Consider the following 17,345-nt stretch of genomic DNA (forward strand, 5'->3'; position numbering starts at 1 on the left):
GTTTGAAATATTAATGAACTTTTTAAGGACCTGTGATCATGACTTTGATGGGGACGTGTGGGTTTGGTGAGGACATGTGTGGGTTTGATGGGGAAATGTGTGGATTTTATGGGGAAATAAGTGGGTTTGATGGGGAAATAAGTGGGTTTGATGGGGACAAGTGTGGGTTTGATGGGTTTTATGGGGACAAGTGTGGGTTTGATTGCGACAAGTGTGGGTTTGATGGGGACATGTGTGGGTTTGATGGGGACATGTGTGGGTTTGGTGGGGACATGTGCGAGTTTTTTTCGGACATGCGTGATCATGAGTTCAATAGGGACATTTTTGGGTTTGGTGGTGATTTGTGGGTTTGGTGGAGACATGTGTGATCATGAGTTTGATGGGGACACGTGTTATCATGAGTTTAATGTGCGAAATGTGGAAAAAAGTGTCATGGGGGAAAAAAGTGGGTTTGATAGGGACAAGTGTGGGTTTGGTGGGGACATGTGTGTTTGATAGGGACGTGTGTGAGTTTGGTGGGGACATGTGTGGGTTGCGTGGGGACATGTGTGGGCCTGATAGTGACAAGCGTTGGTGTGACATACACTGTATATGTATACGGGTTTGATGTGGGTTTAGTAGGGAAACCACTAGACCATTGACCACTCCTGTTACTTTTCATGCTCATCTACATTGCTCACATCATTTCCAGGTGGGCCCGGTAACCCCGGCAGTCCTTCCAGTCCCGGGTCACCAGTGTAACCCTTTTCTCCGGGTGGGCCGCTTTCTGTGATCTCCGCCTGCTTGACCCCAGATATGATGGTCACCACTTCCCCTGGGGGACCCGCCGGACCAGCAATACCCTGGGGGGCAATAAAAGTCTTTGACTGTGAATCACCTCACACCTGAGACAACTAAACAATATTGATACCAGACATAAACTTATTGAGCAAATTCAAACCTGAAATCAACAACAGAATCTGATTAACTTAATCTTCTCCAGAGCAGGTAACATAATGTTCTTAACGACAGGTAAAAAAATGGGTGAGAGTATATTCTGTCCACATACCCGAATACCTTTGATGCCCTTCACAGTGTTACCACTCATCCCTTTGAGGCCCGGACCCCCAGGAGGACCCGGTTGTCCCTGTCAAATAAGACAGACTCAGAATCCATTGGTCACATAAAGCATCTTGACACACAAATTTTGGTCAAAGTACGAAGATGAACAAATTGACGTTAGTTAAAATATAGACATAACAAAGACAAATTCTAGTCAAAAAAAAACAAAGATGAACAAACTTTGTTACATGTATGTAGCTTGATCAAGGTAAATCTTTGGCCATGTTTGATCTCAAAGCTACATAACGTACAAACTTTTTGTTCCATTTTCATCAAATCAAAATAGTGAACAGATTTTATTTATTTATTTGATTGGTGTTTTACGCCGAACTCAAGGATATTTCACGTATACAACAGCGGCCAGCATTATGATGGGAAGAAACTAGGCAGATCCCAGGGGAAACCCACGACCGTCCGCAGGTTGCTGCCAAACTTCCCCTTGTACGGCCTGAGAGGAAGCCAGCATGAGCTGGACATGAACTCACAGCCACCACATTGGTGAGAGGCTCCTGGGTCATTACTCTGCACTAGCTCGCCAACCAACTGAGCTTCGCAGCCCCCCCCCCTGAACAGATTTTAGTGCCACAAATACACTCTTAAGTTACTGTAGAATAGGTGCAGTCACAAATAACATTGGGTGGTCATCAGTTCTTTTTGTCAGAACATTCAATTTAGCAAACAGGAGGTACTGCTACTTGTGGACTAGTGTGATATGATGATGTGATGTGGACTAGTATGTGACTCGTGTTTGGGAATTGTTTTTCTTGTTTATAACAACCCTCAGGTCTAGAGATCCACAAGGTTTAGAGGAGGAGTTGAGAAATGGAACTCTTCTGTCTTTAAAGGCAAAAGCAGTCCCACTGCATCATGCTATTTTTGAAAAATGTTAGGTAGCTTTAGTTGACATTAATTTACTGATCACCTGTCTCACAGTGTTCCAGATGCATCAATAACATCTCTATCCTTTGGAAACATCCCAAGTTCACAAACGTTCAGCTCCTCTATTTTCTCCATAGTTTGTTGCCTCTAAACAACTTATTTTGAAACTTTTTTCAGACCCCTGTGTCATAGTAAATCTAATCAAAAATAGTTGGCAAACAGTTGTGACATGTCTTTTTAACTTTTAGCAATAAAAGAGTTCAAATTCCGCCCAGCCCTAAAGCTTCATGCTGCCAAAGATGTGGGCTAACTAAAGATAAGACAAGATTCCCGTGTCGAGAACATTTGTTTGCTGTCTTACCCTGGGTCCAGCCTCCCCCTGGTCTCCTCTCTCACCTGGCTGTCCAGGTGTGCCTTGAGGTCCCTGCAAAGGTAAGTTTAATAAACATTATTTCAATACAGACAAATTACTGGCCAATATCAAACACCCATGGAATTTAAAATGAATGAATTATTCTATACAGAACTGATTAAAGACTGTAAAAGAAATATGTTTCAGGGTACACGCACTAATCAGTATATTATACATACCAAGGTATTTTGATAATCTAAGAAAAACAGTGCATTTAGAATTTCCATAATTCCCAAACTACATGTACATGTAATCTCCTGGAAGTTTTTGTCAACATCCTATCCTACATTGTCTATATCCTTAGGCGGGTCAGAAACCGTGATAATATTTCCAAAGCTGTTGTTAAGTTTTTAAATAACTTAATCTCACACCGCTGATTAGGTACATGAACATTTTGTTCTTTTATTGCTTCACATGTCTACCTTCTTTACCTGTCTATTTATTGGGGGGGGGGGGGGAGTTGCAGGAGGTCAGAGTTCAAAAGTAGATGACCGAATTGAAACTAATTATGCCTCAATTACTATTGATTTAAATAGTAGGAATATTCAAATTAGGCGGCTACAGGGACGGCAGTAAACAGCTCTCTGCAGCCTGCCACTTGCCATTTTTGAACACCCTGCATTCAGTTGAATGGGGACACCAATAACTTCAGCCAACAGTCTATCCCTCTTGGAGGTGATTGTCTATATCTCTTCTCAGGAAGTCAGAGACAACTCTATAGAACTCACTACTGTAGAGCCATGGTCAGATGCCACATCTTAGTGCTCCATTTTAGATGGTTAAATCATGGGAAAAAACCTGTAACTATATGCTAGTCAGCCACTATGATGAGCGAATGGGTAATTCAGGTTCAACATAAATCCTCTCTCAGAACAGCACATGAATTAATGCTAACTGATGTTTCTCAACTCCAGACATGCACATAATACTGGGACAATAACGTGTGAGTGTTTATTTTTTCTTGTTTATTTATAAATTGCACTTGTTTTTAAAGACAAAGACGAAAACTTGTCAATTACAGGGCTACTGAATAGTTTCAAGGGCGAAAGAACATGGTACATGACAAACTTCCTGACTTGATATTGGCCAGCCGTAGCTGGATTTGAACTTGTGACCCCACTGGTCAACTGGCACTTTCAGTAGAAGTGTTCTCTGCCTGTGAGGACTTCACTTACCAGTTTATTTCGACCAGAATAAACAGGTAATAATACTCTGCTGGCCATAAAGAATTGCTTTTGTTCATTTCTGTTTATTGAATTTTATACTATATGAATCATAGGTCAAATAGGGTAGTAGAAGTAGACTAAGTTTAAACAATAGGATGTAGATATATTTTACTTACATCAATTCCATCTCGTCCTAGCAAACCTGGTTCTCCCTTCAGCCCATACGCCAGCCCGTTTGGTTCTCCTGGGGGACCCTAGTTAGACAAAAAAACAGGTGATTATACATGTACATGTATACAGGAGTTACCTGACACCGTCTTCTGCCCTTCCCAGCAGATTTTCCGAACAATTGTTATGGAGAGCGAAAAAAAAAAAATCAGTACCCTGCAATTAAAGCTATAATTTATTTCTGAGGTCACAATTACAACCCGGTAACATTATGCTGCCACTGGTGACTGCATGCCTTTTATCATAACTTATAAAAAGCAGGCTGTATGTGGGAAGGTCTGTCAGCAAACCTGCGGATAGTGATGGGTTTCCCCCAGGCTGTGCCCGGTTTCCTCCCACCATAATGCTGGCAGCTGTTGTGTAAGTGAAATATTCTTGAGTGCGGCGTAAAACACAAATCGAATAAATCAAATAATAGAAAGAAAAAATGCGCTTTGATGCATACATGTACTTCTGGACATTTCCAGTTTCCAAAAACAACCCAGTTTGGAAATGTACATAAGCATAGCCAAAACTAGGTGTACATAGCTTACTCACTTTTTACCACAAAGTACATACTTACACTAAAGTATACACATTTACACTCAAGTATACACATTTACACCTAAAAAAGCATATTTAAGCCATTTACTTTTCATAAAAATTGAGTGTACTACATGACACATCTTTTGAAACTATTTCACCTCTTGTTCCATGACTACCTACCTTGATACCATCAGGACCTGGGTAACCAGGGGGGCCAGGATAACCATCTAAACCAGGTTTACCTGGGCGACCGGCATAACCCTACAAAGGTATGAGATCTACTTCAATGTATGTATCACACCGGGTTGAGCTAACAAAATATCTGTTTGGATCCTAATAGTAAAAGTAAATATTTTGAACAATTAAACAATTTTTAGATAAATCTTGGATTTAGGGTTCAAAGGTTGGATAGTAACACCGTCATAATAAAGTTTTCACTTAAAACATATTAAAGCAAAAATTTGTGTGCACTATTGACCATTCAGTACCGTCAATGAAAACTATACCTTATACAGGCAATAATAAACCAAGACTGACAGGAAAACAAACTACGGTATTGAACATTATTGAGATTAATGCAAACTTTTACAACTAAAAACTAACAGTTCAGACAATTTTGGTGCAATATAAACCAATCATACAGGAATAAAATTATTGTTAAAACGAAGTTAGCAAGGCTTCTCTATTGAGGAACACAAATTGCTGCTGCTTGAAAATTCCTGAGTTTAATATCTAACATTCACAAAGTCAGTATCCATCTACTGAAAGGTGCTGGGGACATAACAATGTCTGCGTTAGAATAAAACAGGTAAGTATTGTGTATACCTTTGTACCGTTACAACCTGGAATCCCACGGGGTCCCACACGACCTTCGAGGCCAAGCTGACCCTAAAATATGGAAGGAAAAAAGAAAAAAGGAATTTCATCAGCAAATGTGACAGAGACTTACTCAAATTCATTTCATACTTTATACATTTATAATTTGATTTTTGAGACAAAACTACATTGGTTGTATTGGCCAGTTTCAAGGCTTCACAAAAGGTACAGTTTTATCAGTCTAAACAGAATAATGCCTTCAGAATATGCTTAAATGAACACCTTGCAAACATGCGAAAAGTAAATTAAAGTAACATCTTTAACCATATTTTGTGAGTGTTCGTTTTTTGCAAACAGAGAACATTTAAATAGACAATTCTGGCAAGCAGAGAACAAATCTGTGCATATTTTCTCAGCAAACCATAAAAATATGAGGTGTGTAAAAAGTTACCAAAAATCAGACCAGCGTTCTTATATCATCTCTGCATACTGCAAATTTACCCCTCCCCACCGACCTCCATATTAAGGAATTACTCTCTTGACCTCCCCTCCCCACACATAAAAAACAAAAAAAAAAAGAGAAGAGATCCTATTTGGGGATAGTCATCGTTAGTTTTTGGGTGGCCATAGCTACAAAACAGAGCGGGTGGAGATGGAAGGCAAAATCCTGACACTGCTTTTTCCAGACAGTGAAATGGGCAGCCCAGTCCATTGTGTGGTGGCAAAACACAACAAACAAATCTGGGTCAAGTCGTGGAAGGGCTAAGAAAGCTGCCCAATATGACAGGCAAATGTCACTTGGCAGAGACTAAAACAACATCATTAAGGCTGCCACTTTCCTATATTTTTTACTTCTATTTCTTCATCTGCAGACAATAGCGTATAGTTTATTTTGCAGGCTCACTTTATTGGATTCACACAATCACGAATGCTTGACCTACTTTTGGTGGCAGCCATATTGGAGTAATGCAGTTTTTGATGGCCATGATGGAGTACTGCCACTATAACACTACTGTATTTAAAAGTAAAGATTAACTTATTTTGATGAAACTCTGCTGCATTACTTACTGGGATACCAGGCACACCAGTAAATCCAGGCAGACCTTGAGCACCCTGAAAATAATGAGGATGAGATCAATAATGATTTATCACATAAATAATGATTGAAAGGGTATATAAGTTAGGGAAATACTTGTATGTATATGTAATTTTGAAAAATTTTCTCCAACCAGTCACTGTAAATATTTATAAATAGAGTGTTTCTGAAATCATAAAACGCGATGGTCTTTTCTATGTATTTCTGGTATCCAAACAAACAAGAAAATTGTTGTAAATTTAAAATCTCAAAATTACTTCATACATTACTAAGAACATTATTTAATAAAAAACCAAACCCAAAAAAAAAAATAATAATAAATAAATAAATAAACAAAAAAATTCAGGAACAAATCAAAGCAAGACTAACTTGCGAATGTTCTGCAATGCTAGAACCTGGACTACAATGCTGCTTAAACAACACTACACGCTAGAGGCTAGGACAAGATCTGTGGACTTACTCTTAGTCCTTTAGGACCTCGTCCTCCAGCATCGCCACTATCACCTTTGAATCCTTTTACCCCAAAAGGTCCCTCCGGCCCTGGGAATCCAGGTAAGCCAGGTGGGCCCTGAAGACCTGGCAGACCAGTGGCACCCTGAAACACATGGAGAGAGTATCACTGTGATGATTGACTAACAAACGAACTGACAGACTAACGAACAGACAGACTTTACGTTCACATGCATGAATGAATCAGTGATCAAATTATAATTACTAGATACATTCTGTGTACAGAACAAAGAATTTGAATATGTACCTATCTGGATGGCACTGCTAACTGACTAACTAACTCCGGTGACATTTAATTTTTTTTTTCAAAATCATATATGTCGCATTATAATTAATTAATTATCGATTTCTTGCTTAAAATAACACATTTTTCTAAACCTGACCTGAAACAAAAAAAAATGACAAAATGTATTAATCACATCAAGTTTATTTTGCATACATATATAAATGTTGTGGGTAAGGTAAAATTACATTTTAACATTCCATAATTAATACAAATGCGTAATTATCCATAAGGAATTGTCAGGCATTACAAACAATTAATTACCAGAGGGCTAAAGGGGAATATTTGGTATAACAAGGTCAGAGTCAGGCCGAACAACTGGCTGTTACGTCACATACATGTACGACATTAACTGTTATTAACATGAAAAAGTTACTACAATAACATGAAAAAGTTACTACAGCCATCATTAACGACGTTTCTTTAGTGTAACTCAACCAACCCTTCTAATATGCCCAACAGGAAGTTTTTTAAGAATGGCCTAAGGGAAGAAAGTAAATTTCCTAATGTGATTTGTACAGCTTTTATTTCTATTTTCTTGTCATGTTAGCTTCCTTCAAATTCCTAATTTGTTTCATTATCGGTATCCAGAATAAAAAAAAAAAAAGAATTCCCTTCAGACTGGCCCCATTTTTTTGTAAGAAGGTCAGAATATGCCCAACAAGAAGTTTTTTATGAATGACCTAAGTGGGGAAAGTATATTTTTTAAAGGAAAATGGACATTTTAACAACAAAATTCACTAAACTTACGAACATATGTATGGTCATTGATAGAACTGAATCTTTCCAATACAGCTATCAAAAGGTCATTAGTCACATAAAGCAAACCTTGATTTAAAAACAGACGTTATTTCTGAAATGTTGATGAACAAAAATCATAAATAAATATGCAGGAAGGAAACAAACAAGCTTAACAGCTTAACAATGAAGTCCATTGGACATATTAACATACTACAAATAGTAATAAATGAGTGAAAAATAACTTTCTAGATAATGTAACGAATGAACTCACCTGTGGGCCTCTATCCCCTTTACATATACACGCAGTTCCTGCACAACCTCCACAAGACTGGAACAAAAAAAAAACAAAACAGAAAAACCATGAGGAATAATACAACACTATATTTTAGCCTTTTTACAAGATTTACAGCAAGTAAAAGTGAACTTGTGGCCAGTCATAAACTGTCTGCTCGCACGGTGCTTGATCCTGCATACCTCAATAAAATCTAAACGTCTCAGAAGTTGTATCAATTTTAGTCAAAAGCTGCAAATGAAATGGGGGTCTCTGAGTCAAAGTGGTTCACGTGCCATCTCGGTGCAATGAACCAGAAGCCTCTTACTAATGTGGTCGCTGTGAGTTGAAGTCCAGCTCGTGCTGGCTTCCTCTCCAGCTGTACGTGGGAAAGGCCTGCCAGCAACCTGCCGATGGCTGTGGATTTCAACCAGGCTCTGCCCGGTTTCCTCCCACCCAAATGCTGGCTACCGTCGTATAAGTGAAATATTGTTGAGAGTGGCTTAAAACACCAATCAAATAAATAAATGAAAGCACATGATACGGTACTGGCTCTATGTCCATTTGAAATATGGAGTCAAGTGATGGAGTGAGTGAGTGCTTGGGGTTTAGTGTCGTACTTAACAATTTTTCAGTCGCAAGATGACGAAGGAATCCTTAGAGTGCATGTGATGTGCCTCCCTGTTGCAGGACGGATTTCCACCGCTCTTTTATCTAGTGCTGCTTCACTGAAACGACTTGCCAAAGGCATGTAAGTTGCCCCGCCCGAGCCATTATACTGATGCGGGTCAACCAATCGTTGCACTATGCCCCTCCATGCTGAATGCCAAGTTAAAACTTCCTCTTTTAAGGTGTGACTCGACCCAGGATTGACCCTGGATCTACCGCTCCCGAAGCGGACGCTCTACCAACTGTGCTATCGGGGCCAGTGAAATATGGAGTCGACAAATCATTATGACAAATATCACATGCTGTGCGGACATGTTTCACACATTTACTCAAAACTCAGTTTTTCTTCACCTTTCACTATGTTTTTATAGTTTTCATTTTCCACTTTGTCAATAATTAGTCAAGTTTTGATGAGAACTTTCACCCGAAGTTTCTATGCTACTTTGATGAAATCAATCACACACACACACGCATACTCTGTTAACCCTGCCTGCAGGTCTGCCCCTGTTTTTACATACTCTGTTACCATTCAAACCCATAACATATTAAACTTTTCTAAATGTCAGCCTGTCCAGCAGGAAAGTTCAAAAGATGTGTAAAGATAGCAATCCTAGGTTTCTGGGTGGCAGTTGATAGGACTGAAGTAGCTCTGTGCAAGTCTACTGGCACAAATGGTGTCTATTAGCCCAGAAAAATGAAGATGAACATGAGGCAATGAGTTATCTCCCTTCCTCTCACCGCTGACACATGTCAAACATCATAGGTCACATTTCTGCAATACCTGTGATACAGCTTGTGAACCCAATAATATCTCATACTAACTTTGATGTATACCAAGCATACAGAAGGAGAACAACTTGGGGAAAAAAAGTGTTCTTGAAAACTTTAGTATAAATGTTCAATTTTATACCTACTGGTCACATGAGTAGGCCTATATATAGGCCACACTGCTGACAAAGTGTCTGTGAAAAGCCCCCTCTGCTACCATTCCCAAGGGCCTACCCTAACCCCCACCCCCACCCATAAACAGACCCAGAAGGGCACCTTTGGGCACCCAGGCATTAGCTCCACATGTTCACAGACTTTTGTCATTAAGCATCATCAAGGAGGCAGAAAGGGGGTGGCCTGGTACTGGACATGTTTATAGCTACAGGAGGCTTCTGCCTATGCAGAGGGAGAATGGGGTGGGGGTGGGTAGGATAGGATGAGGGTGGAGGATGCACTAACTCCTTGGAATGCAATGGGAGGGGGAACGGTGGGGAATGAGAACACATGGGCAGTGTTAGGGGTGAGAAGTGACAACACATGGCATACAAAACTGGCTTTATCTCTTTTTGGATTATATTTCAGCCTTTAATGTTAAACAATGGGTTCTTGTCTACCATGTTAATCTGGTGGGGGTGGGGGGTGGGGAGTGGGTGTGGGTGGGGTGTTGAACTAGCAATGTATAGAGACCAAATATAAGTGTCATGTTGGACATCCGACATTCGTACACCATTCGTTGTCCGTAAAGGGCGTTCCAAGTTGATAATCAAGATCCATTTCCAAAACAATGTTTAACACTAGCTCCCAAATACAAAGGTATGTAAGAAATTATGCAAATAGGAAATAAAACCGGTAACACAAGAGAAAAGCGGTCATCAGTTTTCAATGATGCTGGGCAGACAGTTGATATTCCATCAGTGACTTGACTTAAATGACTTTTTTTAAGAAAGAAAAAGCTACACAGCTATTTTCCAACATCAAGCAGAATTAAACTATATTCAAACACTGTATCAAAATTAATGTAAAATGAAAGCTTTTTAACCCCCAAAAATGTATAAGTAAGAAATAATCAGTTTCCAACATCTACCAAACAAATCTAAACTATATTTCAACATAAAATGTGGAATAAAACGAATACTTTTTAACCAAAACAAATATGAAAGGTTATTAACATATAATATATTGTAGCAAATGTATCCATGGAGTTATCAAAATTGTTTTAATTGGTTATTAAGATACATCGTTTCAGGTGATTAAATTTAAATTTTAAATGCAAAGTTCAAAGCTGATAATTTCGGTAAAAAGTCAGTATTTTGCTTGGTATGAAATGTGTACACATATATATTCTGTCATTCTATTTACATGTTTGCAAAGCGTTTATTCTAGCGTATTGTGAAGGCATTATTTTGTGTTGAATCCCTGAAACTGGCCAATGTAGTTGCAGAAGCCCTGAAACTGGCCAATGTAGCTGTAGAAGCCCTGAAACTGGCCTATGTAGTTGTAGAAGCCCTGAAACTGGTCAATGTAGTTGTAGAAGCCATGAAACTGGCCAATGTAATTTTGAGTCCAAACTCGAAATGCGCATAAATAGTATTCAAAGTTGATTTTTCATATGTGAAAAGGTTGAGACATTGGGGTATATAATATGAGGCCGATATCAAGTGAATATTTTCACAATGTTTCTAACAGGCTAGCCTTTCAGTATGGGTTTTAGCCTTTCAGTGTGGGTTTTAGCCTTTCAGTGTGGGTTTTAAAGCCTGATTGGCCTGGCTAAAGTCTCACTTAAGTCACAGTTTCAGTTCATGTAACAAAGAGACTTTATTCAGTACCTGAAGTTCCTCACTATTTCAAATTTACTACAGAAATTCCTTGTAGGTTCTAGGTTCAATACAAATGGCTAGCAGCAAAAATTAAAAGAAAAAAATACCCTCCGCCCTTGACTCATGTTTAATTTGCAAGGTCTGCGATTAATTTTTCTTCCCTGGTCCCATGTTCGGGCTCAGCCATGGACAGCCCTTCTTGGCTTACAAGGTGCAGTTAGATTATAATTAACTTGGATGGAAATTCCTCAGGAAATTGTAATGGCTTAAGCAAGTTCAGTTTTAGCGGGGTAGGGTTGGGGTGAGCTGAGAGAGAGAGCTATTGAAGACTTCCCTTTTTTTTTTGACTACTGCCTGACCCCAGTGGAGAGTTAAGACTTCCGTTGCGGAAACACGGGAGCATTAGCAACCTTAAGAAATCACATGAACAAAATCCATGCTTTCCATTCAGTGGGTGAGAAAAAGACAAAAAAACAATGGGTGTTCTGATTCATAAAATCGTGACCTGTTGTAGAAATCAGGTCCAAGTTTGGCTGGGTTTAGAACAAGTGCAAGACTCCCTGTACAGTGAGGAGGGTCATGAAGGTTGGGATCAACAGGAGGAATAAAACCACCTCATGACATTGTCACAATTATCAGAACACGTGTCCCAGTGTATGAAGGTATGTGGACATAGTTTATCAAAACTACTGGTCCATCTAGTCAATATACACCATGACACTTTCAATGCGAGTCAAACATATAATTGGCATGGTTTTATAAATAAATTTCTAAATACTGGAGCCAATTCCATAAAGCCATTTCTGACTTAAGTCACAATTTAAAACCTCTTCACAATGCTCAGTTTTGGGTACTGAAAGGTAAAATTTGGACACCTTTGTTTTACGATGAAGCTACTGGAGAGGACAAAATTTTACTTTCCAAAGCCGAAAAATAAGCTCTAACGGACTGTACTTCAAATTTTGACTTAAGTCAGTAATGGCTTTGTGTAAATTGGTTCTAGCTCAGTTATACTTAGGGCAGGGCAGTAGTTTACTCCAGTCTCTCTGGTTTCCTCCACCCTTAATCCTTAAGTGCATCATTCAAGTTAAACATTCTTAAGTGCATACGTAAAATAACTATTACATAAATAAATAAATAAATATATTGACATCGTTAAAGGTATCAACAAATGAACAAACATGTACCATTTATGAGTCAGAACATCAAAGACTATTCTATTTCCAACTTTGTAACATTTTGACCAGATTTCTAATTCTTTCAGAAATCCCTACCCTTTCATAGCCGTGTCTCTCTACTTCACACGGCTTTCTTATTCCACCATCTTGCAAGTCCGAAGACACACATGCATACAGAATCCCAGAAGCTGTCGTGCACTTCGCCTCCTCCTCTGACTTTTCGCGCACTACTTTTCAATGGCAACACAAACTTTTTCCCACCAGAACATCAAAGACTATTCTATTTCCAACTTCCTAACATTCTGACCATCTTGCCTAATTTTTCTACAAATCCACCCTTTCACTACTTAAAAATTTCAGCTCTTCTGAAAAGGTATTTCATAAATATTTTTACATAAATTCTGTATAATGTATATCTTTCACTGATATTAAAAACCTTTTGTAAATTCAACAGATGGAATCAAATCCTTTCTTGGCTACAGGTCAAAAATACTTTGGTGATAAATTTATTCATTTATTTATTTAACTGATTAGTGTTTAGCATGGTACTTAAAGGGATACAGAATCAATCCTGTTTGGTTGGTACTGGAGATAGGATTTTTTGGGTTAAATCTTGCACCCTTGAATAAATGCACCATACTTAAAATTCAGCTCAGGCCAGGCATAATCTGGACTTGCCTATCTCTTACATCAGCCAATCAGAATTTATTCTGTATCCCTTTAAGAATAAGTACCCTAATTCTTCATCCTTTTCAATCGCATCTGCTGAGAATATTTTGAAACATTCTGAGATAAATTTGGGGTGCACACAAATACATTGTACAGCTTTATGAAGCCTGCACTTTTGGTGACACAAACACATGATATTTAGGATCATTTTCACAACAATTGTACCCATAAATTGTGCTTTTTAGGTTGAAGAAGGTTGAAGATTCAAACCATGAGTAATTAAATGGCATTTTGTCAAAAATACTGAAGTCAGGAATATGCAATCTGACTGTTCTCTGTCTTTACCCTTTGATTAGGAAAGCATATGAGGGCACAGTATGATATGTTCAAATACACTATAGGCTGACACATAATGTCACTGCCTAGCAGTTGACTTAACACACAGTCTCTGTTGGAGTATGTATTTGTTCACCTAAGTGGCTAAGTTGCCTTCGGTAAGGTGTCTTAGTGAAGCAGCACTAGATAAAAAAAGCGGTGGAAATCCGTCCTGAAAAAAATGACTGAAAAATTGTTGAGCATGATGTTAAACCCCAAGCACTCACTCACTCACTCACTCCATTAGCTTGACCTGCAAGCTAGTTTTTGATGAATAAGGTTGTTTGTCTGAATTCAACTCTCCCAGGCATAGCTGTGAACTTTAAGTCAGATACTGGCTGAGATTTGGTGGATACCCTGCACTTAGTTTCCTCACTGCATTCACATAAACAAAGTGTTAAAGAGCAAGGGGTAAAACACCAATCAACATACTGTTTTCTTTATGGCCTAGCTTCTGTTTGTTGGTTTTAAAAGCCCACCTTTCCATGTTGGCATAAAACATGAAACAATGTGCCTACCCATGAAAGAAAATTAATTTAATAGGATACAGAATCAATGCTGATTGGTTGCCAGTGGAGAGAGGGTTTCCTGTGTTCAATATTGCAGCCTTGGTCACACTTGGACACACAGCCAATCAGCTGTGATTCTGTATCACCTTTAGGGACCTTCAAGGACCTATAACCTATGTTTTCCAGCACCTTCAAGGACCTATAATGCATGATTTCCAGCACCTTCAAGGACCTATAACCTATGTTTTCCAGCACCTATAACCTATGTTTTCCCGCACCTTCAAGGACCTACAACCTATGTTTTCCAGCACCTTCAAAGACATATAACCTATGTTTTTCAGCAGCTTAAAGGACCTATAACCTATGTTTTCCAGCACCTTCAAGGACCTATAACCTATGTTTTCCAGCACCTTCAAGGACCATTCAGTTTAAGTACAAAACTTCATATGGAAATTAATGGGTACTATTTTTGGTAGCTCATATACTTAAGTGTCCATATCAAAAAAAAAAAAAAAAAATCAGTAATATGATATTTAACATTCAAAAATCAAGTACTTTCAAGAACAGATCAAAATATTTATTTTCAGTGACTTTTCAACACAGTTCAAGTGCTTTAAAAAGACCAGTGTGAAGCTTAGTTAAAGGTGGAGATTCATGTTTGACCATCTTTTCTCACACCCACAGAATGCACAGTATGTACAGATGTGACCCACCTCTGTACCCTCAAGAGTACACACATACATACATACATCCAGCCTAGCAGGGCTATCCTGCTGGCTACTAGGTACTTCTGGTATAAGATTATTCTTTATAGAGACCACATGTTCACAGTCAGCTACTCTTCCTATGAACCAAGCCAGCAGCTAGTGGGCTTCACACAGTCCACGGGCTCAGCACTTACTAGCTACACTAAAGAATTGAGATTATAAGGGAAGTTGCTAAAGTACATGATCACTGATGAAAAATTTAGGCCCTCTAATATGTCTAATATGGAACTTGGTGCTATTAATTCTTCCAAAGAGCAGGGCAATGCTATTTTTGCAAAACTTTGCAAATCCAGAAAGTTTCTCATAGCCCTTTTTTCAGTATGCCAAAAGACAAAACTTGTTTTCAGAGAACAGTATAAAACATTCATTTTTACATCCTTGATTAACCAAAGTGCACATGCAGTGTACTGCAATAATCATATTTGTAAAACTTTTCAAAATTCCACAATAGCAATTATTATAACAATGTCATTATATTACTGATGATATTCTTTGATTAGAATCTATTCAATTCTTGGCACAAAGATGTTCGTAGTCTATGTTAAGGATTGGAGAGGATATTGAGTATTATTGTTTATGTATACAGTACTGACTTCTGTTAAAGGAAACAGTAAGGAATAGTTGATTTTTCAGCATTTCTTAGAGAAGCAGAAATACTTTTAATCATATAAAGTGCACAATGGAAGGATTTTTTTTTGGAAAATGAATTTTTAAAATCTTTTTAACACTGACCAAGATTGCTGGACTTCAATGCACAGAAGCAAAAAGTATTGCATTATTAGAGAACAAATCTTTCATAAATTCAAGTCAGCAGAAAATTGTTGAAAATTTAATTAAATTCTACTATAGTTCACAGGTGAAGGACTAAGAAATGGACACAGGAAGTGAATCTACATGACTCACATTAAAGGATATCAGTTAACTAAAACTGAAGATAAAAGTGTAAAAGGCCTATTGAGGATGCAACAATATAAAATTGGGGGCATCTGTAGTGATGTCAAATAACCACAAAATATACAAAACAAAACTGAATTAAGCTGCAAAAAAAAGGACATGGAAATCAAAGTGCTTTTCTTTTATCAAAAATTACATGACAGAATGTAGACATATATTTTGCACTTGTCCCTTTTGGTAAAAATGAGGAACAAAATAGCTCAACAACAAAACTTTTAAGACAGCTTTAAATTTTATTTTTTTATTCAGGTTCATAAATATTTCAACACTTGAACATATCTGCTAACTAAATCTTCACTGGATCTAGTTGAAAGTAACCCAACTGAATGGTCCCAGGCAGTGTGTATCCTATGTATAAAGGGATTTTCATAGCAATGTTTTTTCAGTTTAACATAATTTATATAATACTGTCTCTTGTTTTTGCTGCAATACAAGAAAGTAAAGTTAACTATATTTTCTAAACTTCAGAGTTTCCTTTTCTTTGATTTCTCAACACTTTGAAGTATTCCATGCTATCTACAGCGAAACCCGATAGCACCCCAGTCGCAAAAGCCTCTTTGGAAATACAGGTCAATGTACCAAATAATGACTGCTCCCCGCCAAGTTGCAGCCGATTGGCGAAAGACGGAGGCTGAGTGAGCCTTAGTGTGTGTAATGTTGCTTATCCCTGACTAAACTTCTTAAAGGGATTAAAGGACCTGTGTCAACAATACAAGCAGAGAATTTTGTAAAAACTGATACAAAGTATACTTTGTCTTACGTAATAACCAACTGTTTCAGTTTACCTAAATCCGCGTGGCGACGCGAAACAGGCGTGTCAATAGGCCTACGTCTTATCTTCATCACATTCGATACAAGCCCGGATCCACTCACTCAATTGTATTATACATACACCATGCACTTTATCTATGTACAGCTGGCCGTGTTTCAACCACACTTACACCAACTGGGCAGTGTAATTCGACAATTTGACACTGAACATTATTTCTAACTCGAGCAAAGCTGGCTACAGTAAATTATCAAGATTGTGGATGTGTGCGGTGTCAGATTGGGGACTGTGTAACACAGCGGGATGGAGCGATGTCGTTTTTCTCTTCTGTCATTTGATACAGAAAGTCACTCATAACTTAAACATTTCAAACTAATTACTGAGAGAATAAAGATTTCGAAAACGAATCAAAATTTATACATGCACATACCTAAACCTGATGCCAAGATTCCAACGGCACGCTCTTCAGAGATGTTTACCAATTTTTTTGAAGAGCGCAACCCATTAATTCAACCACGCGACACTAGAGTTACAATCAGCATGAGGTTAAGTTAAAGCCGCAAAAATGTGGCTGTAGTCTAGACTGATGTTCTTAACCCGATGGAAACAAAAAATACCGTTAAATATATGAATGTATACTTACCGCTCCGTAGACGGCGTTAACATAGACCAGAATGAGCAAGAGGAAGGCAATGAGCGACTGTTGGGGAACGAACGTCCCTTGTTTTCATTGTGATATCAAAGTTCACAAGAAACCCCCTTAGTTCCTCTGGAGTGGACGCCGATGGTAGACGCAATCGTCGGATCCTCACCACCTCCTTAGAATCCGCGATCTTTCATGT

General features: G+C 38.4%; 1 protein-coding gene across 1 annotated transcript in view; it reads right to left on the reverse strand.

Annotated features, from left to right (window-relative positions):
- LOC135479752 (collagen alpha-5(IV) chain-like) overlaps window positions 1-17,345 on the reverse strand; it is a 50,709-nt gene that overhangs the window by 32,439 nt on the left and 925 nt on the right. The window contains exons 2-11 of the mRNA XM_064759657.1: window positions 17,147-17,223; window positions 8,029-8,085; window positions 6,684-6,818; window positions 6,196-6,240; window positions 5,137-5,199; window positions 4,492-4,572; window positions 3,735-3,812; window positions 2,342-2,404; window positions 1,049-1,126; window positions 681-842 (exon numbers count right to left, since the gene is read on the reverse strand). Of these exons, the coding sequence (XP_064615727.1) occupies window positions 681-842; window positions 1,049-1,126; window positions 2,342-2,404; window positions 3,735-3,812; window positions 4,492-4,572; window positions 5,137-5,199; window positions 6,196-6,240; window positions 6,684-6,818; window positions 8,029-8,085; window positions 17,147-17,223 (839 nt within the window). The remainder of the gene's footprint in view (window positions 1-680; window positions 843-1,048; window positions 1,127-2,341; window positions 2,405-3,734; window positions 3,813-4,491; window positions 4,573-5,136; window positions 5,200-6,195; window positions 6,241-6,683; window positions 6,819-8,028; window positions 8,086-17,146; window positions 17,224-17,345) is intronic.

Source organism: Liolophura sinensis, chromosome 12 (genome assembly GCF_032854445.1).
Source record: "Liolophura sinensis isolate JHLJ2023 chromosome 12, CUHK_Ljap_v2, whole genome shotgun sequence".
NCBI classification, from domain to species: Eukaryota; Metazoa; Mollusca; class Polyplacophora; order Chitonida; family Chitonidae; genus Liolophura; species Liolophura sinensis.